The 26,992-nt window shown below is 44.1% G+C and overlaps 1 protein-coding gene across 1 annotated transcript in view; it reads left to right on the top strand.

The window, feature by feature from the left end:
- The first annotated feature begins 11,766 nt into the window (after window positions 1-11,766).
- Window positions 11,767-26,992, top strand: part of LOC142312067 (uncharacterized) — a 52,825-nt gene continuing 37,599 nt past the window's right edge. The window contains exons 1-6 of the mRNA XM_075350946.1: window positions 11,767-11,927; window positions 12,057-12,236; window positions 12,319-12,442; window positions 20,524-20,621; window positions 21,396-21,486; window positions 23,389-24,363. Coding sequence (XP_075207061.1) covers window positions 11,850-11,927; window positions 12,057-12,236; window positions 12,319-12,442; window positions 20,524-20,621; window positions 21,396-21,486; window positions 23,389-24,363 — 1,546 coding nt within the window. The 5' untranslated portion in view covers window positions 11,767-11,849. The remainder of the gene's footprint in view (window positions 11,928-12,056; window positions 12,237-12,318; window positions 12,443-20,523; window positions 20,622-21,395; window positions 21,487-23,388; window positions 24,364-26,992) is intronic.

Below are 26,992 nucleotides of genomic sequence, written 5' to 3'. Positions count from 1 at the left end.
CATAGTGCATGAAGGGTCGTCTTTGTTTTTTACTACACCTGCTGAGGCTGAGGACTGGCTACAGGTACACCTGAAACCTAAGGGGCAGATGCAATGAGATCACTTTCCTAGGTGACATTTTCTGTGCCCCCTGGCGACCCTCTTCTTCCATGGTTGCTTGAAGCCCCCTTTGGAGACAGATGGGACTTCCCCGTGCCTCGAGTGATGGAGGAATTGGCCAGGAATTGTTTTTTGTGAAATGGGAGCCCTATCTTGCGCACCCTTATACCACCTATACCAGGACACTGTATTCAGTGGTGGTATCCCCATTGATGTTTGAAATATTTTACAGGACTTATCGGAAAGGTCCTGAAGTTTGATATTGGTTCTATATGTTTACAGCTGCAATTGCATTAACTTTATTTCTTTGCAGGGACAGGCTTATTACTGTTGGAGGGTTAACCACACTTAATTGCAGGGCAGAAAGCGTCTTATACCTGGGATCCTGGTTCTATAAAACGATCTATGTGATATGGGGTCAGAGCTGATATTTATGACATGGAATGTCAGAGGCCTTAAATCGCCCAAAAAACGTATTAAGGTATTCTCCCAAATTAAGCAAGTCAAGGTCCAACTGGTGGTACTGATAGAGACTCACCTCACACGGGACACAGCCAGACTAGTAAACAAACCGTGGGTACAATGGTCGGCACATGCGCTCCACACCAGCTACTCCAGGGGTGTCTCTCTATTGGTCCATAGACATATCCGTTGGGAAGGGAAGGTGTTGAGGCGTGACCCAGAGGGGCGATTTGTGTTTATATATGCGTCTATAAACGCTAGAGATTATGTGCTGTTATGTATTTACAACCCCCCGCCAGCTCGCATCTCCATTCTTAAACAAGCACTGAGCTTTGCCCTCAATTATCCAGATGCATATGTGTTATGTATGGGGGATTTTAATCTTGTGATGAATGAGGAGGACAGGTTTCGGATGGATGGAGGGGGACAACATTCGGCCACACACTTGACTGATTTGCAGCAATACGCGGAGGGAGGTGGGTGGATTGACCTTTGGCGACTCCGGCATCCTAATACCCGAGAATATACATGTCATTCTTCTACTAGACGCACGCTGTCCCGACTGGATTATATTTTTGGGTCAAGCAATATCGCAACCTGGGTGGATGACGTGGTACACGGGGTCAGGGGCATATCAGATCACAGCCCAGTGATTCTTACTATGAAGACTAACCAAGGTGTTGGTAAACCCTTTTGGAGGTTAAACCCCTTTTGGCTGAAACTAATAGATCAAAGTTATAGAACTCTGACCCAAATAGAGGATTTCCAGGAAGCCCACCCTAAACCCTGGAATATTAACTTGGTGTGGTACACTCTTAAAGCCTACCTTAGAGGGTGTTTGTCTTCAACCATAACATATCTTAAAAGAGTGACTAAAACTGAGGATGATATAGTAGAGGGGAGACTTACGGACTCAGAGGCAATATATATCGGCCCCAACTGATGGAAATAGGGCGGCCTGGATGCAATCATATAGGTTATATATGCAGCACTCTGAGACCAAGTCCAAACGCAAATTGTTCTTTAACCGACAATCATATTTTGAGCTTGGAAATCAATCCAGTAAATTATTGGCATATATGGTTAGGCAACACAACACTTCAAATACAATATTGGGTATACGGAGGATGGATGGCTCAATAGCTACATCCCCTGAAGATATTTTAGAGTGCTTTTGTGAATACTATAAAACCCTATACACTTATAGAAATCCTCATGGAGTTCAAAGTTGCGTGACATATTTGTCGGATTTGGAGTTTCCCACTTTGAGTGGATCACAACGGGAGTCTCTGGAGGTGGACATCACACTGGATGAAGTGATTACTGCCATCTCGGATATGGCTAGGGGGAAATCTCCGGGTCCAGATGGCCTTCCAATAGAATTCTATAGTAAATATTGTGAGGTATTGGCCCGATTCTTTTAGAGGCTTTCTCACATTTTTCAGCCGGCGACTCTCTACCTGCCTCCTTATACGAAGCACATATAGTCATGCTGAGGAAGGAGGGTAAAGACCCACTAGACTGCGGTTCATACCGTCCTATATCCCTAGTTAACGTGGATTACAAGATCTTTACCAAAATACTGGCGTCCAGGCTTAATTCAGTCATACTGAGTATAGTTCATCCAGATCAAACCGGATTTATGCCTGGGAAAAACATCTCTATAAATATAAGACGGGTCCAGTCCATAGTGCAATATAGCACACTGGTCCAGGAGAACGAGTGGGCCTTGGCCTCGCTGGATGCGGCCAAGGCATTTGACTCGGTAGAATAACCATTTTTATTTGCCTGCCTCCAGAGATTCGTCTTTGGGCTTAAATTCAGTAATTGGATTCATATGTTGTATAGATCCCCGACAGCCAGGATACTAGTCAATGGTGCTATGTCTACACCCTTCTCATTGAACTGGGGCACAAGACAGGGATGCCCTCTGTCTCCAGCATTGTTTGCACTAGTTATTGAAGCTTTGGCAATTCGAATCCGCTCTCATCCACAGATCACTGGAATCACTATAGCCGACCGCACAGATCAAATAGGATTGTATGCGGATGACATGGTTGTCTTCTTAGATCGAGTGCAAGAGACTCTACCAGTGGTTATAGACACTATAGATAAATTTGGGGAGTTTTCGGGACTACGCATCAACTGGGATAAGTCGGCTTTGATGCCATTAATGAATGGGTCTGGAATTTCAATGGAGGGTAGGTCACCTCTGCAAGTGGTAAGTAGCTTTAAATACCTGGGAATACACATACAGAAAGACCATACACTAGACTTGCAGACGAGTATAACACCACTTCTGGAGCATGTTAAACTTAAATATAACTTGTGGAGCAAGCTACCCCTGTCAGTGGTTGGCAGAATAAATTTAATCAAAATTATATTACTTCCAAAGCTTAGCTTTACACTACAACATAGTGCAGTATCAGTACCCAAATCCTTCTTCTCAATGTTGAACTCGCTTACTACCTCTTTCATATGGGGGAAATCCAGACCCAAACTTCGGTTATCCATTTTACAGAGATCCAAAAGACTGGGAGGGATGGCTTTACCGGAGTTCTTCCTCTACTACCTTGCGGGACAGCTTAGGGCACTAGAGACTTGGATGCCTGGATGTCAGCTGCCAAACTCTGAGAGTCACTTGGCACATACGGCTGGGACTGATTGTTTAGTGGGTTTTCTGGAATCAGATGGACTGAGAACACCACGGCAATTACCCCTCCTCAGGTTGGCAAGATTAGTCTGGCGACAAGCCAAGAGGGTGGTACACTTCGAAGGGGTGGTGGAACTCCCATTATGGGGGAATAGCCACTTCCATACTCTGGGAGATAACCCCTCGGCGCAATTCTGGGCCACTCACAGTGTCAGTGCATTAGGTGATCTTTTTGTCCCAGGAACCACAACCTTCAAGTCCTTTGAACAAGTCCAGATTGAATATAATTGTCATGATTGACTCCTGGCTCAGCTGGAGCTGAGCCTTTTTTTTAGTTTCACTTCTGATGCAGGTCACGTTAGGGGTTAATTCTTCCTGCCTCGTTCTGGAGGTCAGGCTGCTTTATTAGGGCACTGTTTCTCTTGGACTTCGCCAGTGATATTTCTAGCTCTGCTGTGTTCTGCTCTTGAGTGACCTGTTGTCTGCCCTGCCCCCTCCTGACCTCCATGTTCACCTGACCTGTTAACCTCCTCTGTTGTCTGTTTCCATCAGTGTCTCTCCTGCTGTCTCCCTGTTCGTTCCTTATCTGTTTACCTTAATTCTGTCTTGTCTTCCCACTCCCCCTCGCTTCTAGGCTCTGATTTCCCGGCTACTGACTATTTGTTTCCCTCTGACTACGTTTAGACTTTTCCCTTGTGTACTTACAAGACCTCATGTTGTGACACGGCTTTCTGACGATTCTACTGCCATCTGGTGGGCTTTACTAGTATTACCTCTGCTAGGGAATTCCCTGCTCATACGTTTCCTCCACTTTTACGGCCCCTAGTGGTTTACCAGCTAACTACCTTCTCAGATCGTTTCAGGAATTCTCTCAGTCCCACATTACTGCGCTGTACTGCTATTGTACATCTTAGAGTACAGCGTGACAATAATGTTCCAAGATCACAGTTTTTTAGATACCTGCAGATTCGCACAGCGATTCAATCCCACATACAGAAAATTGGAGTGAGGAAATTGATATCATCACTTCCTATGATAGGTATTCTAAAATCACAAGGACCTCGATTCCTCATCTCAGCTATATATACTTACCTGTTGTCGGTGGGGGTGGAGTCAGACCCCTTGCCAGCCCAGGAAAGATGGAAATCTCTAATTCCCTCTCTACAGGCAGAGGAATGGGAAGAGATATTGGAATCTTCGACTGCGGTATCCCCTTCGGTTAATAATAAGTTGATTCAATGCTACATTGTCCACCAGGCATACTTTACTCCAACTCGATTATTTAGTATGGGCTGTTCTCATACATCGGAGTGCCCAAGGTGTCATTTCTCAGTGGCAAATTTCATACATATGATTTGGAGCTGTCCCAATATATCTTTGTACTGGCGGGGAGTGACATCTCTGCTGACATCGATTGTGTCGATTCCTGTTTTGTGTGACCCTTTGATATGCCTGTTTGGGGTGGTGGAGGAAGAGTCCTGGGATCATTACATGACAATATTCCTCAGAGAGGCATTGTTTCTGGCTAGGAAATTAATAGTTCTGAGGTGGATGGGAGATTCAAATCCAACTATGCGGTCCTGGGGTAAACTAGTCAATGCAACCATAGTCTATGAGCGGGTGGTATATTATAATAGGGGCTGCCCGGGAAAATTTAACAAAATCTGGGGTTTGTGGAATTCTTCTCCAGGCACACTTGTGGAGGTTTGAGGGAGATTATGCGGATAATGGTGGTTCCTGTTAGATGTTGGGATATGAAATACTGTCCAATGGTATATTGAGGTATAATAATGCAATGTGGCTGTTGTTGTTGTTCTTTCTTTCTTCCTTTTTCTATGGTCATGCTGATAGTTAGAGCTGTTCTTATGCTCAATATAAAATTATATATATATATGCAAATGATAAGAAGTATGGATAATAACATTGTTCTATCTTAGGTGCTAAAGATATTATGGACTTTATGACTGTTCATTGTTATATTCAAATATTACTATCTATATACTGAGCTATTTTTATATGGCAAATGTCAGTTGTACCATGTTTGAAATTGTTAATAAAAGGAAGTTAAAAAAAAAGAATGCTGATTTAGAATTTTCAGTATTTGTTTCTTCCCTTTCTTGCTCAAAACAGATAAAATATAATTCACATAAATGAATATGACGATCCATCTGCCTGTCACCTTCTTAGTGTGTAGACAAGGGTCAGCTCTGCTTGTATGAAAATTCCCATTTGTCAGCCCTTCCTTCAGTTTTACATCCCTTGCTCTTGTCGCGGGCGGCGGGGCGCTGCGCTCGCTAACGCTTGGGTCCGGCGCTGCTGTGGCTGCTGCTCGGTGGCTCGAGCGGTGGGCCGGATCTGGGGACTCGAGCGGCGCTCCTCGCCCGTGAGTGAAAAGGGTGGTTGGTTTGGGGGATTTAGTCCGTGACGCAACCCACGGGTTGTGGTGAAGGTGGGCACTACCGCTGCTGGTGACGGGGATCCCGGGAGCGATGGTAGGGAGCAGCTGGGATGTTGTTTTCCCCCTCCGTGGGTAGAGGTTGGTGGTCCCGGGGCCCGGTGGTGAGACGGGGAGGCAGGGTAGGTGAGGTGCAGGGTCGCAGGGACAGCGCGGCGCGGTGCCGGATGGCACGGGTGTACTCACTCAGCAAGAGATGCACAAAGTCTCCGGTAAACCAAACGGCTGGATGGACGGGTCCCGCAGCCGGTTGCAGTGTCTCTCCCCGGACAGGTGATGGCGGCTGTCTTTCCCTGCACCTTCGTGTACTGTCTTGACTACGATGGGTCCCCAACGGTAGTCCGCTCCCCGGTGTATGGATGCCGGAGGATCCCATTTGCCCGCAGGCACTGGCCCTTGGGTCTCTAGCCTTAGGTAGTAGCTGTATACCCTCACAGTGGGGACGGTTGCCTTCTAACGGGTCTTTGGCTGTTAGGAAACCCCTGGGCTTCCTGTCACACTCGGATTTGACTGTTGATGGCGACTCCAAGCCTAGTCGGGGTCCGTTGGCCCTGCGTGTGTGTGCTGGCTTCACTTCGCTCCCCGGTCGGTACCGGAGGGCCACCGCCCGACCCCGGTCCTACGGTTCCGCGTCGATTCACCACTCCTGCAGACGGCCACCACTGTCTGCCAACCTTGTTGTCAGTGCCTGGGTCACCAACCCAGACACTCTCCACTTCACTCCTCTCACTTCAACCTCCTCAACTCAACTCCACTGCTGAACTGTCACTTTTCCCGCCTCTAGTCATGTGAACTCCTCGGTGGGTCGGGCCAACCGCTTGGCTCCGCTCTACCTGGTGTGGACATCAGACCCTGGAGGGAGGCAACAAGGATTTTGTGTTTTGCTAATGTTACTGTCTAGTGGGGGTGGGGGTGGGGGTGTGTTACCTGTGACGACCTGGCTAGTCCAGGGCGCCACACTCTAACAGCTTGCTTTAGACCTTATAAGCTTTTCTGTAGGTTGAATATGAGGTTTGGTGCTTGTTCATCTTTAAATCCTGGAGGTTGCTCCATGTAATGTCTTCTGTTAATTCACCGTTCAGAAATGCAGTCTTCACATCTAAAAGTTTCACTTGCATTTGCTCAGTAGATGCAACTGTGAACAATGTCCTGATTGTTGTATGTTTGACCACTGGAGCAAATGTCTCTTCATAGTCTTCTCCATATTTTTGAGAATATCCTTTTGCTACTAACCTTGCCTTGTATCTTTCAACTGTGCCATCGGTATTGTATTTGACTTTAAACATCCATTTACATTCTGTAGCCTTTCTCCCTGTTGGCAGTTCTGTTAATGTTCAAATTCTTAGGGGGTGGGTTCCGTCCATTTTCCATGGACCCGTAGAAGCGCATATTGAGCACAGTATTTTATGCACACTTTCTTGGAACAATAAATCTATTTTAACCCCTTCACGACCCATGACGGATATATTCATTATGGATCGTGTGAGGTTAATCCCCGCCCCCTGCCTTGGGCAGGTCTCGGCGATCCGCGCACATATCAGCTGGTTTTAACAGCTGACATGTGCGTCTGCAAGTTACAAGTGGAATCGCTTCCACCTGCAACTTTTAACCCCTTACATCTCGCTGCCAAAGTCTGGAAGTGAGATGTATATGCGCGCGATCACGTGATCATGTGACTTTCGGTGGTTGCCATGGTAGCACAGGGTCATGTGATGACTCCTGTAGCTGACATGAATTACTTTCCGTTTCACTTGGCCCGGAGCTGAGTGAAGCAGAAAGTGAGCATATCTGCTGTTTACAGCTGTATAGCTGTGATCATCAGATAGGGAAGAGTGATCGGATTGTTGATCCATATAGCCCTCTAGTGGGACTAGTAAAATAAAAAGTAAAAAAAAAGTTTAAAAAACCCCCCAAAAAACTAAAAGTTCAAATCGCCCCCCTTTCACCCCATTGACAATTAAAGGGTTACAAAAATAAAAAATATACACATATTTGGTATTGTCACGTTCAGAATTGCCCGATCTATCAAAATGTGAAATAAATTAATCTGGTTGGTAAATGGTGTAGCGGCAAAAAAAATCCAAACGCCAACTTATGTTTTTTTCGCCACAAGTTTTGCGCAAAATGCAATAACACGCGATCAAAACATAGAATCTGCGTAAAAATGGTACCATTAAAAATGTCAGCTCGAGACACAAAAAATAAGCTGTCACTGAGCCATAGATCCAGAAAAATGAGAACGCTATGGGTTTTGCAAAAAGGTGCAAAACATACGCCACTTTTATTGGACAAGCTTGTGAATTTTTTTTAACCCCTTAGATACAAGTAAACCTATACAGTCAGGGCCAGAAATATTTGGACAGTGACACAAGTTTTGTTATTTTAGCTGTTTACAAAAACATGTTCAGAAATACAATTATATATATAATATGGGCTGAAAGTGCACACTCCCAGCTGCAATATGAGAGTTTTCACATCCAAATCGGAGAAAGGGTTTAGGAATCATAGCTCTGTAATGCATAGCCTCCTCTTTTTCAAGGGACCAAAAGTAATTGGACAAGGGACTCTAAGGGCTGCAATTAACTCTGGAGGCGTCTCCCTCGTTAACCTGTAATCAATGAAGTAGTTAAAAGGTCTGAGGTTGATTACAGGTGTGTGGTTTTGCATTTGGAAGCTGTTGCTGTGACCAGACAACATGCGGTCTAAGGAACTCTCAATTGAGGTGAAGCAGAACATCCTGAGGCTGAAAAAAAAGAAAAAATCCGTCAGATAGATAGCAGACATTCTGAGAAAAAAGGAATTGACTGGTGAGCTTGGGAACTCAAAAAGGCCTGGGCGTCCACGGATGACAATAGTGGTGGATGATCGCCGCATACTTTCTTTGGTGAAGAAGAACCCGTTCACAACATCAACTGAAGTCCAGAACACTCTCAGTGAAGTAGGTGTATCTGTCTCTAAGTCAACAGTAAAGAGAAGACTCCATGAAAGTAAATACAAAGGGTTCACATCTAGATGCAAACCATTCATCAATTCCAAAAATAGACAGGCCAGAGTTAAATTTGCTGAAAAACACCTCATGAAGCCAGCTCAGTTCTGGAAAAGTATTCTATGGACAGATGAGACAAAGATCAACCTGTACCAGAATGATGGGAAGAAAAAAGTTTGGAGAAGAAAGGGAACGGCACATGATCCAAGGCACACCACATCCTCTGTAAAACATGGTGGAGGCAACGTGATGGCATGGGCATGCATGGCTTTCAATGGCACTGGGTCACTTGTGTTTATTGATGACATAACAGCAGACAAGAGTAGCCGGATGAATTCTGAAGTGTACCGGGATATACTTTCAGCCCAGATTCAGCCAAATGCCGCAAAGTTGATCGGACGGTGCTTCATAGTACAGATGGACAATGACCCCAAGCATACAGCCAAAGCTACCCAAGTGTTCATTAGTGCAAAAAAGTGGAACATTCTGCAATGGCCAAGTCAATCACCAGATCTTAACCCAATTGAGCATGCATTTCACTTGCTCAAATCCAGACTTAAGACGGAAAGACCCACAAACAAGCAAGACCTGAAGGCTGCGGCTGTAAAGGCCTGGCAAAGCATTAAGAAGGAGGAAACCCAGCGTTTGGTGATGTCCATGGGTTCCAGACTTAAGGCAGTGATTGCCTCCACAGGATTCGCAACAAAATATTGAAAATAAAAATATTTTGTTTGGGTTTGGTTTATTTGTCCAATTACTTTTGACCTCCTAAAATGTGGAGTGTTTGTAAAGAAATGTGTACAATTCCTACAATTTCTATCAGATATTTTTGTTCAAACCTTCAAATTAAACGTTACAATCTGCACTTGAATTCTGTTGTAGAGGTTTTATTTCAAATCCAATGTGGTGGCATGCAGAGCCCAACTCGCAAAAATTGTGTCACTGTCCAAATATTTCTGGACCTAACTGTACATGTTTGGTGTCTACAAACTCGCATCGACCTCAGGCATCACAGCAACACATCAGTTTTACCATATAGTGAACATGGTGAATAAAATATCCCAAAAAACTATTGTGCGATCACACTTTTTTTGCCGTTTTTCCACACTTGGATTTTTTTGCTGTTTTCCAGTACACTACATGGTAAAAATTACGGTTTCATTTAAAAGTACAACTCGTCCCGCAAAAAACAAGCCCTCATATGGCAAGGTTGACGGAAAAATAAAAAAGGTTACGGCTCTCGGAAGAAGGGGAGCAAAAAAAACCCCCGGAAAAACGGAAAGCGCCTGGGGGCTGAAGGGGTTAATGGACTTTGGAGTTGAGATACTCTTCCTTTCTTGGTGGATAATTCTTGAATCCTGCATAGATTTCATTTCTTTTTTTTTGCTGCCTTTATCCATTTGCTGGCTTCCCTTTCTGAGAGTCGAGATTTAGCTTCCCTTGATACGCACTTGTTATGCTCACTTTATATGAGGGACGTACTGTGGTGTACCTTTGTTTTCTTTTATTGAACTTCTTGGTTCTGTATCTCTGCGTAGTAGTATTTGGTCACCTTGTGTATTTATTTTGCAGTAATTTTAACCATTTGCTCATTGGGTGTTACCGTAATCTTTTCATTAATGTTTTTCTGCTTTAAAGATTCAAGTGTCGTCATTGTGTGGTTGTTTAGATCCTTTGTCAGATTTCAGTTTATCAGTTCCCTTATACTTTCCGGATGCCTATGGCCTAAACGCCTATGCCACATGTGTATAGTAATTGTGTCCATGTGTACATAGTTTCATCTGTTCCTTCACTGTGTTGAGATAATACAGGGAAACATCCCAGACAAGGATGTTTTAACTCAGATAGTGGCATTTCAAGTTAGGTTCCCGGTTTACACAGATACACCTTGACGTGGTGATAGGGCTCACATGCATTGGCCAATACATAAACTAAATATCTCTTTTTTTCCCATATACTCCTACAGCAGTAATGCAATACTAGAGTTCCCTTATACATTGTCAGTCATAGAACATGACATGAAAAAAATGAAAAAAGCTCTCCCATCCTCTCCTGAAAGTGTTCAAACTGCCCAATTAATGACTTTCATTGGTGTTCTGGTCAAGTTCGGGTCCCAAATCGAACTTTATCTAAAGTCCATCTGTACCCGCCGAACTGAACGTCTATGGGTCCTCTCATCTCTACGTCCTGAGCCGACACATGCTTAACCTTATCCACTACAGAAGAGTCCTGCATACACTGAGGAGCTGATCATGTGACCCCTGACTCCTCCCCTCCATGTGACATCATCACAGGTCCTGAATATAATCCAGTGTGCGGCTCTGCAGGTGGAGGTATGTGGAGATTCCCCATTACTGGGCGCAGGGGACATTAACCCTTCAGTGTGACTTTTGCATTCCAGAAGAATGGAGCTCACTTTGTACAGGATCATGGCGAAGGAGATAATGGATTGAAGATTGTGGCGGCTCCGGTGGCTTTGAGGTGGCAGCGTGGTCATTGCAGGCAGGAAGATGTCAAGTTCCATCTGAAAGTTTTGCATGTGATGGATAACGTGTTGGGGCACAAAATTTCAGAGGATGGGGGATACTTGGGAGAAGTCTTGGAAGTGGTTGAGTGAGGAATATACAAGTGTGGAGGAGAGAAAGACGTCTTGGGAGCAGCAGAGAGAACGTGTGGGAATATATCGGGAAATTAGTGATATATGGAGGGGACAGATTAAGGACGGCTTTGTAGGTCAGTGTTAGTAGTTTGCATTGGATGGATTGCAGTGAGAGCTGTGACTGTTGTCTCTGACGTCTGGTCAGTCAGAAGCTGCCACAAGATGGAGGAACGGAACCAGAGCGGAGCTGGGAATAGCAGAAGACGCCAAATGGTATTTTACCAGGGGCAGAGAATAGAAATGAGAGTCATCACTGAGGTAGGCAAATTAAAAAACAATAACGCTGGAGTGGTGTTTTGCAGATTCTGTGATAAATACATGTGTGTGATTATAATTGGATTGTGTGTTATACCGGGGGCAGGACGGGGCCAGGACTGGATGTAGTGATCATGTGAAGACGATAAGCGCTCCGGAGATTTCTTACATGGGATCTTTCTGATGTTACATTGTCATCTTCTTCCCATTCAGGTCCCTACAATATCGGATCATCTCAGATCTTCGATATAAGAGAATTCTCCTGATTGACCCATGAAGGATGGATGGGGACAGGGACAAGATGGCGGAGAGGATATTACACCTCACCCTAGAGATCCTCTTCCTGCTTACTGGAGAGGTGAGAGATTCTGATGACGTCACATTACATCATTCTTATCTATGGGAATAACAGATGGACAGAACTGGAGAGGTGAGGACTCTGGAAATGTCTGTAGTGAGATTTATTAATGTGTCTCTCCATAACCAGGATTACACAGTAGTGAAGAAGACCTCTAGTGAACGCTGTGAGGCTCCTGTGTCTGAGGGATGGGGAAGACCCCTGAACCTAATCACGAGGCCTCCACCTCACCCCCTGATACATGAGGACATCAATGACCAGAAGATTCTAAAACTCACCTGCAAGATGATTGAGCTGCTGACTGGAGAGGTGACCCTGCTGGGAATGCTGGGACATTATACAGTAACACTTTGAAGGGATCTGGGGATGACGGTATCATTATATGTGTCAGGTTCCTATAAGGTGTCAGGACGTCACCGTCTATTTCTCCATGGAGGAGTGGGAGTATTTAGAAGAACACAAATATATGTACAAGGACATCATGACGGAGGTTCCCCAGCCCCTCACATCACCAGGTAATAGACAGAACTAAATACACATGACCTATAATTATCTGTATGTAAAATAATGAAGTCAGTCCTTGTACAGTATGTGTTTCATGGAATCATAGAATGTTAGAGTTGGAAGAGGCCTCCAGAGTCACCTTATCCAAACCCCTGCTGAATGCAGAATTCCCTAAACCAGACCTGGGCAAGGGGCAGCCCGCGAGCTACATCCGGCCCGCCTACCGTCTGTGACCGGCCCGCCTGGTTCAGGTCGTCCTTGCTGGCCGGTCAATGATGAGGGCAATCTGACCTGTTGTCCAGAGCTCCAGGCTCCGGGAGGCCCCTGGTCAGCTCGCCCTTATCACACGCTGCGTGCCGGGCAGGGAGCAATCCTGCAGGCAGCGGAACCCAGGAATCTCTCCTCTGTTCCCTGCCCGGGACCTTTCTCTGTGAGACACGCGGGCCCTGATGTCGTCAGTACGACGCACGTGTGTCATTTGAAAAGTTCCCGCCCGGCAGGAGAAGAAGCTGCAGCAGCCGGGGCCTGTATTTAGAGAAGCAGTGGCGGGTGCCCGTACAAGAACAGCAGCGGCGCAGCCAGGGCCCGTACAAGAAAAGAAGCAGCTTGGCGGGGGCCCGTATGGAGGTGCCTGAGGAGGTAGAGGTGAGTGGTGACTAGTAACCTGAGGGGACAATGGGGGGAGGGAGGGTAACTGGTGACTAGTATTTGGAGTGTAGTGATGTAGTATATGGGAATGTTGTTTTACAGGTGTAGTATATAGAGGTCTAGTGATGTATATTACAGATGTAGTATATGGGGGTGTAGTGATGTATATTACAGGTGTAGTATATAGGGATGTAGTGATGTATATTACAGGTGTAGTATATGGGGGTGTAGTGCTTTATTTTACAGGTGTAGTATATGGGGGTGTAGTGATGTATATTGCAGGTGTAGAATATAGGAGTGTAGAGGTGCAGTTTATTACAGGTGTAGCATATAGGGGTGTAGTGGTGTAGTATAATACAGGTGTAGTATATAGGGGTGCAGTGGTGTAGTATAATACAGGTGTAGTATATAGGGGTGCAGTGGTGTAGTATAATACAGGTGTAGTATATAGGAGTGTAGAGGTGCAGTTTATTACAGGTGTAGTATATAGTGATGTAGTGATCTATATTACAGGTGTAGTATATAGGGATGTAGTGATGTATATTACAGGTGTAGTATATAGGGATGTAGTGATGTATATTACAGGTGTAGTTTATAGGAGTGTAGAGGTGCAGTTTATTACAGGTGTAGTATATAGAGGTCTAGTGATGTATATTACAGGCGTAGTATATGGTGGTGTAGTGATGTATATTACAGGTGTAGTATATAGGGATGTAGTGATGTATATTAGAGGTGTAGTATATAGGGGTGTATTGGTGCAGTTTATTACAGTTGTAGTATATAGGAGTGTAGAGGTGCAATTTATTACAGTTGTATATAGGAGTGTAGAGGTGCAGTATATTACAGGTGTAGTATATAGGAGTGTAGAGGTGCAGTTTATTACAGGTGTAGTATATAGGAGTGTAGAGGTGCAGTTTATTACAGGTGTAGTACATAGGGATGTAGTGATGTATATTACAGGTGTAGTATGTAGGGATGTAGTGATGTGTGTGTGTGTGTTATATACCGTATTTTTCGCTTTATAAGACGCACTTTTGTTCCCCCAAATTTTGGGGGAAAGTAGGGGGTGCGTCTTATAATCCGAATATACGGATTATATACTGCAGGGTCCAGGGAAGGTGGGGGCCGCTTTGGAGCCGTGTTGGAGGCTGAGGGAGGCTGGTAGAGGCAGGTGAAAGCTGCAGGCGGCAGCGTTAGATCTCCTGCTCCCGCTCATATAATATGCACAGCCACTGTCCATCACCGTGGTGCTGAAACCGCACCGTGGTGATGGGCTGGGGGAGCGGCGCATATTATATCTGCCTGTGCTCCCTTTGATCACACATGCACCCCTGTGTTAGCTATGGCCCCCATGCTGCTGCCCATAGTAAAATAAAAAACTCTTTCCTTACCTCCTCCTGCGTGTCTCCCCGGTCTCCCTCCTTCCGCTGTGATCATGCATGCAGAGATATCTCTCTGCTGTGCCGATCACATGACCGCACCGAGAACCAGGAAGTGCAAGAGACAGGAGGAGCTCAACCCCACTGGGGGAGACAGAGGCAGGACAGTGCTGGAGAAGGCAAGGAAAGAGTTTATTTTACTAAAAGCAGCAGCATGGGGGCGATATCTAACACAGGGTGATGTGTGCCAGGCACAGTGGGCCGTCTGCCAGCCACAAGGGGCCATGTGCCAGCCATAGGGGCCATGTGCCAGCCACAGGGGGCCTTGTGCCAGCCATAGAGGACGTGTACCAGCCATAGGGGACATGGGGGCCGTGTGCCAGCCATAGGAGCCGTGTGCCAGCGATAGGGGCCGTGTTCCAGCCATAGGGGACGTGTAGCATCACTGGGGGCTGTGCGCCAGCCACAGGGGGCCATGTGCTAGTCATAGGGGCCGTGTGCTAGCCATAGGGGCCGTGTGCCAGCCATAGAGGACGTGTGCCAGCCATAGAGGACATGAGGCATCACTGGGGGATGTGTGCCAGCACAAGGGTGCTATATTCAATATCAGGTGGCCATATCCAGATTAATCGGGCTAATTTTAGGATGGGTGGGCTATGAAGGACATATACCCTATATGATTTGTTAGACGGACACTGGCATTATAAGACGTACCCCATTTATTAAAAAATTCTCTATTCCTTCACCACATTTGGGGGTGCGTCTTATAATGAGGTGCGTCTTATAAAGCGAAAAATGCGTATAAATATTAGTGTGTGTGTGTGTGTATTTATACTATATGCAGCTTTGTCGCCATAGAAGGGGGGGCCAGATATAATTTCTTGCACAGGGGCCCCAAGCTGTCAGTGTCCGCCACTGCTGCAGAGAGCAGACACTTGATTGTGGTGCTCCTGGCATTGGCTCCTTGTGGAGCTCAAACATAACTAGAGTGGGTCTGGTACCTAGAATCAGCGCAGAGAAAAGCCCGTAACTGTGAGTGGTAGTGGACTTACGTCGGGTACCACGCGCTCCCTCCCTGCCCCCTGCAGCGGTGTGCCGCCATTACAGGGCCTGATTGCGTTTCTCCGGTACCTGTTTGCATACGTGTGACAGGTACCGGAGAAAACATGAGTTTGTGAAAGAAAAAGATGTTCCATATTTACCTGCTTTCTTCGGCTCTGCTGCCTCCCGCTCATGATCCTCGCTCATTCATCGATTATTCACCGCACTCAGGACCTGGAAGCTGGAGCATCGCGGTGACCTGCCGGGCACAACACCGCTGAGGACATCACCGCAGGGACAAGTGAGTATTCTGCAAGCACAGTGACATCCAGGAGGTCATCGGAGTTTCCAATGAACTCTGATGACCCCCCTGCGCCACCCGCACCACAGCTTCACGGGTTCATCAGAGTTCATTGGGAACTGTGATGAGTCCCCGATGCTGTCCCCGTGATGCTCCGACTTCCAGGTTCTCACTACACACACACACACACAAAGCACATATACACACATATATATATATACACACACAAAGCAGACACGTGTGGATACACCGAGCACCTATAAACATATAGCGCACATGCATGTATAGGGTCAGAAGCCGGAGACAGCATCGCTAGAGAGAGGTAAATATAGAAAATCTTTTTATTAAAAAGACCTGTGTTTTTTCCGGTATGCATCACACTGATGTCACACAGATCACATCAGTGTGCGATCCGTGTGACACCCGTGCTACCGGTGAAAAAACGGACATGTCTGCGTGTGTGCATGCGTGGCGACGAGGGGTCACACGGTCCGTGAGAAAACACGGACGTGTGAGTAACAGCAAATAACAACATGGGTACTTGTGGCATCCATGTTAAAAACGGATGTCACACGTACCTGAAACACTGACATCTGAAACCAGCCTAAAGATTATAATTTTCTAAAGTGAACAATCACAAGTTCATTAAAGTTTATCATCTCATTAAATAATGATGTAATTAGGTCCTCCATATTTTCATTGAATCTTTGTATTGTTTAACTTACTGTTTCTTTATGAAGGGATACTTTATATACCATATACAGTATTGGGTAGAACTGAGTTAATTATATTAGTACGGCCATCTAAACTATCCCAATTTCTCATGCGGCCCCATGGGAAAATTAATTGTCCACCCCTGCCCTAAACTATCTCAGCCAGATGTCTGTCCATCATCTGTTTGAACAAATAAATAGCTGGACTCGCTAAGACATGCAAACTTTAAATACAGGAATTTTGAATACATGGATTAATGCTAAGGAAATACATTTTATAAATTAAGACCCTTTTTACATAAAAAGGCAAGTTTTATGTGAGTCCAGCTGCCAGCACCAAGGCGTATCTCTTTATGATGGGTCCCTACCTAAAATGCTTCTTCCGAGGCTGAAAAAGCCTAACATTTTATGGGTGGCCAGGAACCTGCTAATAGGAAATAAAAAAAACATTTCACTTCAGCCTCTGTTTGAAGACTAGAAAAATTGCTGGCACTTCCTAATCTCATAGTCTGAACTGGTGCATAATGAACATGACATACAATATTCATAAATAGCAGTTGCACTCAAGTAAAGATAAGGAGAAAAAAACAAAAACGTAGATGGTGAATATTAGAATGTGAATAGGCATTACTGCTAAGCTAAGAAAACATGAAACATTTTTTTAAATTATTTTTTTTAAAAATATGAGTTACTTAGCAAATAAAGTTGGTCAAATTTATCTGTGCCTAGATACAAACGTCCAGATGTATGATCTGCACTCTGCCAAGGATAGAGAGAGGTTTCGAGGTGCCAGTGACAGGACCGAGGTCCAGACTATAGTACACTGATTCAAACACTGCACTCTCGCAGGAGAAAGTTATTGAAAAAAACTATAAAAACACCAACAAGGGCTTGCACTCTGTGACTCCGATAATTTCCGGGTGGTTTTCCTCGTTAACCCTATCTCTGCACCTGCAGAATCTTTGAGAAAGACTGCTTTGCAAATATAACTTTCTCCTGTGGAGTGTGACTTGGCGTGAAGAAGGCCTATGTTTGGGCCGAAACGTCCCTAGTCCTTCCTCCTACTCTTCTCTACTTGCACAAATAAAATTGTACAGAGATTTTTTTGCAATAAGAAAAAAATGTTGCCATTTCATTTTTTCTACTTGGTTCTAAAGCGAGAGTGCAGTGTTTGAATCAGTGTGCCTAGATACAAACAGCAAGGTGTAACTCGTATCTGGGTCCTACTCTACATTCTATGTCCAAACTGAACTCTTATATGGGCTAGAATAGAACCTGCAAAAAGAAAATTAAAAATACCTGAAGTAACTGGGAGGAGTGCGCAGACAAAGGACTTGACTCCATAATACTAACTAGAAAAATTGCCGGCACTTGAAGACTAACATTGGAGGAGAACTCATAACTAGTGATGAGCGATCCACCCCAATGGTTGGGATTGGGGAGACTCGTCCAGTCATTTTGTAAAGATCGGGATCGAGATAACACGATCTTGTATCTGATCAACGATCTCGAGCTTTACAGTTATGTGATGGGGCAGGGGGCTATAAAATAAAGAGTACAGTTAATAATAAACATTGTCATTATACTTACAGGTCCCGCGACACATCCTGCAGACTCTGTATCCTGCCGCTTCTGCTTCTGAGTCCGATCATCGCTGTGCCCTCCCGGTAACCATCACTGACGATAGGACCTTCGAGTCATCATAGTCATGTGACCAGTCACATGGGAATGTTGTATTATCTCATTGGCTACAGACAGGGTCACATAACTATGACGTAATGCAAGGTCCTGTAGTGTCAGGTGCTCGCCCGAGCATCTGAGTACTAGGTATACTCGGCGACCGGCGTATACCGGCGAGTCGCTCGGGCACATGCTCGGCTCCCCGTCCCTCCATGTTGCTGCTCTTTACAGAGTCAGCCCACATGCAGGGATTGGCTGCCACACACTGCAATGCCACAGCTGGTGAATAGCGGCGCCAGGAATCAGGTGATCGGAGATCACCGTTGCTATAGTAACCCGCTTGTTAGGTTGCTATGGCAACGGTGGCAGCCGAGACATCAGCACTTACCAACCCGCAGCCTCTGCTCACTCATTAAGTGAGACAGCAAGGGGAGGAGCAGCGTTCTTCCTCCCATCCTGTGCTGTCTAATGTAGCAGAGCTAGATTGGTTGAAGAGGACAGAAGACCATGATCGTGGAGGGGTGAGAGGGAGTAATAAAGATGGAGTCCCTAAGTGTGTCTGTGTATTCTTTTCTAATAAAGTATTTTTTCTCTGTGTGCTGTCTTTCTTTTTTTTTTAACCCTATATCGGACATTTTTAATGGCCGGGTGAAACTTGGCCTAACATTAGGAATATTGGGCTTAATACCAGCTGGTAAAAAAGCTGGTAACAACCCCTTATCACCCAGCATGCCACCTGGCACCAGGGCCGCTGGAAGAGTTGGATACAGCGCCAGAAGATGGCGCTTCTGTGAAAGCGCCATTTTCTGGGGTGGCTGCAGACTGCAATTCGCAACTTTAAAAAAAAAGGGCTTCCCTGGATTTTCCATTGCCAGTGAAGGTAACACCAAGCAGTGGAGGTTAGCAGCCAGTAGCTGCTTGTATTACCCTTAGCTAGCAATAGAAAATGCAGCGGGAGCCAACGCCTTTTACTTTTTATTATTTTTTTAAATAACTAAAAAAAAAATGTGCATCCCTGTATTTTGATTGCCAGCCAAGGAAAAGTCAGGCAGCTGGAGGCTGGAATTCTCGGCAGCCTGCAGCCACCCCTGGAAATGGTGCATTGTTTCTTAGCGCCATTTCCAGGTGCTTTACCCGGCTCATCCAGCGGCCCTGATGGCGGTGGCATGTAATAAAGGGGTTTAATGCCAGCTTTGTATTCGCCGATGGTACTAAGCCCGAAATTCATGGTGTTATGCCAAATTAGACATGGTCACCATGAATTTCTAGTAAACAGTACAAAAAAATACAACACAGAATTTTTTTTTTATTAGAAATAAAACAAAACAAAGTTTAGAGACTCCACCTTTATTATAAAAACAATCCTTAGTTCGACGTAATCCACAGGTAGAGCATTGTCGCTTCATCACTCTGTACAGACACAGTCTATACACAGTGAGAAGCACAGAGAGCCAAGTCAGCTCTGCTACATCGCTCTCTACAGAGCAAGAAGCAGCCTGATAGTGAGGGGATGATTGCACTTGCGTCTCACATGGGCATCACCCCGTACGGACTGATCTCAGGACAAGAGCGCATCAGCTGCATGGACACACATGCAGCCAACAGCTTCTGTGGGGAGATTGTGCATCGTGATGCGACACTCGCATAGCTGTAGTCAAAGTTCAATCGAGTCCATGGCTCATGGACTCAGTAGAACCCTGACGTCACTGAAAACAGCCGATGACTGCCAAGTGACGAGCAATGCAGTGAATACCCCCCGAAAGTTAAGAGGACCTTTGAAAAAGTGATAGTCGTGAACAGTCTGTAAGCCAATGTCTGTACAACATTCACACCAGCTGGTCACATGGGTATGACGTCATTGAAGGTCCTGTAAGTACAGTGTTGGTTACCGGGCGGCACAGCAATGGTCGATCGCTGAGGCAGAAGCAGCCGGGAGACAGAGTCTACAGGACACGTCGCGGGACCTGTAAGTATGATCATAATGTTTTTTAATAATGTGCTTCCTTTTTACAGCCCCTGGACCCTATCTAGACCCGATCTGTAACATGAGCTTCCGAGGAAACCTTGTGATCGGGATCGTGCACACGATCACGATCGGGATCGCCCATCACTACTCATCACCTCTCATGGCAGCCTGTTCCACTCAGTCATCACTCTTACTGCGAAAAAGTTTTTTTCTAATATCTAATGTGTATCCTCTCCCTTTCAGTTTCATTCCATTTCGTTTGCATGTGCAAATGAGAATAAGGATGTTCCCTGTACACTGTGACATCCCTTCAGATATTTGTAGACCGCTATTAAGTCTCCTATTAACCTTCTTTTTTTTTCAGTTCTATCCAGTAAGAGAATAACACCAGAGAGATGTCCCCGTCCTCTTCTTCCACAGGACTGTAAGCAAAAAAATCCCAGTGTTCCTCAGGATGATCAGGTAGATGGAGAGAAGTAGTCATGAAATCTCCCTATGATGTATAGACGGCTGTGAAGGTCTTGTGTTCAGTCCTGTTTTACCCACCACATTTATACACTGAATAGCCAACTTCCAATAGACAATTTTCTATAGGGGGAAAACTTGCAATGTAACAAGTAACCGGAATTCAGCACTATTCGCTACTCGCACAAATAGTACGGCATTTGGGTTACCCGTTACTTTGCGAGTTTTTCTTCATTGACTTACATTGCACACACTATTCAGAACAAATACACGAGTATTAGACAGTACTCATTATGAATATAGTGAGTTCGAATAGTTAGGTACTATCTCAACTCTAGCTATAACCACAAGTGATCTGTACCAATTGTCCGAATAGGAAAACAACGTTTCATTGGGCAAATGAGCAATCCTGACGTCATGAGCCAATATTCTTGATTAACTATTTTTTCATAGTGAATCTATGACGCAAAGAATTACTGAGGTTCTGAAGGTCAAACAAGACCCTTCGTGCTACTATATAATGTTTGTAATAATATGGCTGCACAGTGTATGTTTTATACTTGGTGGAGATGACAGGATAAAGCTGATCATAGACATTAGATGTTGTCTGGATCTTCTCACAATTTTCTGGTTATGGAGACTGCTGGTTACAATTAGGAGGCGACAGGTTGGATTATACTGGAGAACTGAAGCTCTGTGATATCTACTGCTATTGTGTAATTTTGTCATACTGCGTTTTCATCTGTCTGTGACTTTTACAATTTGCTTCAGGGTGAAGATCTGACCCATATTAATATTACAGAGACATATGTGAGGGGTGATGAGCGGTGTAAAGAGGAAATTCCTAGAGATAACCAAACAGGTGAGTAGTGACCACTAAATACAGAGAAGTCCCAATTAAATTCAGTTATTTCAATTTTATTGACGGCAATAAATTTGTCCCAATCTTCTTACTGATTTTTTGTACTCAGAGGAGTCGGTAGACTTTAATCCATCTGTGAAAGAACCAGGTACAGTGGAACCTTGCTTAACGAGAACAATCCGTTCTGGGACTGTGCTTGTTAACCAAGTTACTCATTAGGCAAAGCAAGATTTCCTATAGGAAATCATTGCAATGCAAACGATTCGTTCCACAACGTGTTAAATTACCCATCCTGGTCTCCTATTCTGTCATTCCACACACGTGCAAACACGTATAAACACACACAAACTCACACAAACACACACAAACACACATGTACGCACACACGCACATATTATATGCTCACCTTACCTTCCGTTCCATCGCCGGTCTCCTGGGACTTGCTGTTTTCTGGTACGGGGGGCCGGGCTGTGTATCGCGTTACCATAACGACGAGGGAGGAACTTCCTGGCCAAAGCGCTGACGTCAAAGGCAGAGCCGCTTGCCTCTGATTGGCCAGCGCGCTGCCTTTCAGTAGCGGTGACAGGAAGTTCCTCCCTCGTTGCTATGGATGCCGATACACAGCGTGGACTGGAGCGCAGCGGCGAAGTACAGGACCCAGGAGGCCGGGGATGAAACGAAAGGTAAGCATATTATATACTCACCTTACCTTCCGTTCCATCGCAGGCCTCCTGGGTCTTGTAGTTCGCCGTGAGGACGTCGCGATGTACCCAGGAACTACAAGAACCATGAGGCCGACGGTGGAACGGAAGGTAAGGTGAGCATAATACTGTATGTATGTGCATGCGTGTGTGTTTGTGTGTGTTTGTGCGTACATGTGTGTGTGTTTATGTGGACTGCAAGTGCAGGTCAGAGTACGGTGGATGGACGGAACCAGAAGTGTGTACGGTGAGGATTTCGCTCGTACAGCAAAGCTTTCTCGTAAAGCGGGTTACAAATTTACAGAAAGCTTTGTTTGTTAAGCGAAATTCTCGTTAAGTGGGTTACTCGTTAAGCGAGGTACCACTGTACTGACAAAAATAAGGCTATTTGCTCACATTGCTTTTTTTGACGCTGTGTTTTTGGCCGCAAAAAAATACACAAAAACGCACCTGCAGCAAAAATGCAGCGGTAAAAACGCGATGCGTTTTTCGCTGCATTTTGGATCACTGCGTTTTTCCAATTAAATTGCACTGGTGGAAAAACGCAGAAAAGAATTGACATGCTCATTTTTTTTTTTAGCTCAAAACCGCAGCCAAACAAAACTGCACTGTATGGACAACAAAACTAAAATCTCATAGGCTTTGCTGGGGAAGCAAAGTCATGCAGTTTTGAGCCCAAAACTGCACAAAAATGCACTGTAAAAACGCAATCTGCGCACATAGCCTAAAGGACTTGTTCTCCTTTCTTATATCCTTTTCTTACAACCATGAAAAAAAAATACAAAATCCTATTCTTGTTCCAAAACCAAAGCATATTTGTACAAGACATTACTGCTCATCCCATGTATCCTGTTCTGTGGGACACTGTACATATCTGTCAGGGAGGGTATGACACAGACACCACCTAATAGCATTGACTTATAGCCTCTTTATGACGCTAAACATGTTACTGGAAATGATTTGTGACAGGCGCAATGAAACAAGAACCTAGGGAGAAGACGGCTTCAATAGCAGTGAAAAATTGAAGGCTTACAATTTGGTGGCCTACAATCATAGTATGTTAGTCTTTGCTTTTTGGTAAACTGTGTTAGGTGATAATTGAATTGAAGTTTAATTTATATAGAAATGTTAGAAAAAAATTTAGTGATCTTAATACACTTTCAAGGCAATGTTATTGAAATAAAATCTATTTTATCCTCAGCAAATGACTGTGCCAGAAGCTCAGATGGACATGTGATATATTCCGATGTTACAGAAGTTAATAGTATCACACGAAATTCATGTGAAGAGCATGACATTATACCAGGTCCCCCAGTCCTTCTCAGAGGAAAGCTATCGACTGATCCTTTTCAACAGGTTCTTTCTTCTGCTTCTTCAAAGATTGATATGCAGAATAAAAGTCACCAAAAGGCTGATGAACATCAAATAGCTCACAAACTGAAGAAACCATTTTTATGTGCAGAATGTGGGGAATGTTTTACAAAGAAATCACATCTTGTTACACATCAAAGAAGTCACACAGGGGAGAAGCCATTTTCATGTTTAGAATGTGGGAAATGTTTTAATCGGAAAACAAATCTTGTTAGCCATCAGAAAACTCACACAAGGGAGAAGTCATTTTTATGTTTAGAATGTGGGAAATGTTTTAAAAAGAAGGTATATTTAGTTGCACATCATAAAATTCACACAGGGGAGAAGCCATTTTCATGTTTAGAATGTGGGAAATGTTTTAAAAAGAAGGTATATTTAGTTGCACATCATAAAATGCACACAGGGGAGAAGCCATTTTTATGTTCAGAATGTGGGAAATGTTTTAATCGGAAAACAAGTCTTGTTATACATCAGAGACTGCACACAGAGGTGAAGCCATATTCTTGTTCAGAATGTGGGAAAGGTTATAGCGAGAAATACAAACTTGTTACACATCAGAGAATTCACACAAGGGAGAAGCCATTTTTATGTTCAGAATGTGGCAAATGTTTTAATCGGAGATCAAATCTTGCTATACATCAGAGTCTGCACTCAGGGGTGAAGCCATATTCTTGTTCAGAATGTGGGAAAAGTTATAGCGAGAAATCCAAACTTGTTTTACATCAGACACATCACACTGGGGAGAAGCCATTTTTCTGTTCAGAATGTGGGAAATATTTTAATCGAAAAGCAAATCTTACTAGACATCAAAAAACTCACACAGAGAAGTAGCCATTTTATTGTTTTTCACATTTTTTTTATTGATTATGTTACTTGACTATATTATTTTTTTCTTGTAATGTCACACATCTACAAAAGAAAAAGAAAACAATTTAGAGCATTAAATGGTTATTAGAAAATTATTGAAAAGCAATTATCTAAATAATACAAATATATTAAGCATATATATATATATATATATATATATATATGTATATATATATATATATATATAAAATATTTCACGTTTATATATGTATAGCTACAGCTTAACCTGTTCTGGAATGCCAACTATAAATAAATGTCGGTGCTTGCTAGGCTTTGTACAGCGGACGTCATAATACAGTCCGTGATTATGGAGGGCATCGTGACCACCTGCGTGCCCCAATCGCCGTGTTTCGGGAGCAGAACGGTAGTTCTGACCGGAGACATCATTGGGACCTGATTGGATCAGGTCCTGATGATGTTAAGCCTTTGCGATCTTCTATGTGCCACGAACAATAGCAATTGTGGGGCATGGAAGTAAGAGAGAAAAAGTGCGCTCCTTCTCTCACCTCTCTGGCTCCCGCGTGACACGATCACGGGGGAGCTGGAGATTGTCATGGCAGCTGAAAGTCGCATGATGACATCCGGGTCTGCCATGTACGGTGGCCTGTCAGACCCAGCCTGCAGCAGGGTCTGACACGTGAGCTGCAGCCTCATACTGACAGTATAAAGCATTGCCATCCTGGTGCATTGTAATGCATTATACCAACGATCAGACTAAGAAAAGTTAAAATCCCACATGGGGACTAAGTAAATAGTAAAAAAAAGTTAAAAACTCCAAAATTAAAAAAAAAACATAAAAAAATTATACCAAAAAATACATATATTTATGTTAAAAACAAAAATAAACAAAAAAAGCACCTGTATTTGATATTGCCACGTCCAGCCCGACCTGATCTACAAAAACTGTCATACTATTTAACCCCTTCAATGAGTAGTTTAAAACAAAAAATGTGACAAAAACCTGCTTTTTCATCCTAACACAGACTGTGCTGAATACCCCTCAGAGCTGTTTCCCCCCCGCTGGAGCTGTATGCCCCCCTCCTCAGTAATGTGTATGCCCTGCAGTAATGTGTATGTCCCCAGCCTCTCCTGTGATATATATACAGCAGTGTCAGTGTGCTCTGTGTCTGTTAGTGATGGCCACCAATCAGCGCAGGACAGCCACATGCCCTGGGGGAGCTGGACGGGAGACAAGCATATTCCCATATTAGTAATATCTCTAATGTGTCTGTGTGTATGATGTGTATCTATGTATGTCAGTCTATATGACTGTGTATGGATTTGTCTGTTTATATGTATTTTTCTAAATTTCTCTTTAAATATGTATGTCTGTGTGAGGATGCGGCCCACTGAGACTCTTTCGCCCGGGGCCCTGGAGCCGGCCCTGGGCACTACAATGTACTGGGCACGACAAGGGCTTATTTGCTATTTTTAATTCTGCAAAAGTCACTACGTTTGACACCATGGGTGTTTTCTTGAGACTAAATTGTCACTAAACCTATAGATGATTTCACAGAGGGGTGTAATTTCCAAAATGTGGACACTTGAGGGGTTTCTTCTGTTCTGGCACTTAGGGGCTCTGCAAACTATTCTAAGAAAATCTGTGCTTCAAAAATCTTCCCTCCTGAGCCCAGTTGTGCAGCCAAACAGTACTGTACAGTCACATGTGGGGTATTGCCACATTCAGAAGAAATTGTGTAACGCATTTTATGGGACCTTTTTTACCTATTCCCCTTGTGAAAATTGGAAATCTGAATTTAAAACAACATTTTAATGGTAAAAATGAATTTTTTAATTTTCATGGCTGAACGTTATAAAATTCTACGAAGCACCTGGGGGTTCAAGGTGCTCAACAACCATTTTTTACTTTCAAAAATGGGGTCACTTGTGGGAGAGCTCTACTGTTTAGGCACCGCAGGGGCTCACCAAATGCAACATGGCGTTTGCTAATGATTCCAGCCATTTTTGCAGTGAAATGGTGGTCCTTTCCTTCCGAGCCAGGCCGTGTGCTCAAACAGTTGGTTTCCACCACATATGAGGTATCTGCGTACTCAGGAGAAATTGCACAACAAATTGTATGGTGCATCTTATCTTGTTACCATTGTGAAAAAAGCTAGCTGGTTGAAGTAACAATTTTGTGATAAAACTATATTTTATTCATTTTCACGACCCAGTGTTTTAAAATTCCGTGAAGCACCTGGGGGTTCAAGGTGGTCACCAAATATCTAGATAAATTCCCTGAGGGGTCTAGTTTCCAAAATGGGGTCACTTAAGGAGCACCACTGTTTAAGTGCATTAGGTGCTCTCAAAACGCGTCATGGCATCTTCTATGTAATCCAGACAATTTTGCACTCCTAATATTCAAATGGCGCTCTCGACTGTGCGCCCAAACAGTAGATTTCCACCAGATATGGTGCATTTTCTTTTGTTATCCTTGTGAAATACGAAGTTTCATGGCTAAAGTAACATTTCTGTGGGAAATAGTAACATTTTTCATTTTTTTCCTTCCACATTTCTTTTGGTTCCTGTGAAGCATCTAAAGGGTTAATAAACTTCGTGGATGTGGA

The sequence above is a fragment of the Anomaloglossus baeobatrachus genome, chromosome 5 (assembly GCF_048569485.1).
Source record: "Anomaloglossus baeobatrachus isolate aAnoBae1 chromosome 5, aAnoBae1.hap1, whole genome shotgun sequence".
Taxonomy (NCBI): Eukaryota; Metazoa; Chordata; class Amphibia; order Anura; family Aromobatidae; genus Anomaloglossus; species Anomaloglossus baeobatrachus.
This window is presented reverse-complemented; position numbering and strand designations above follow the sequence as displayed.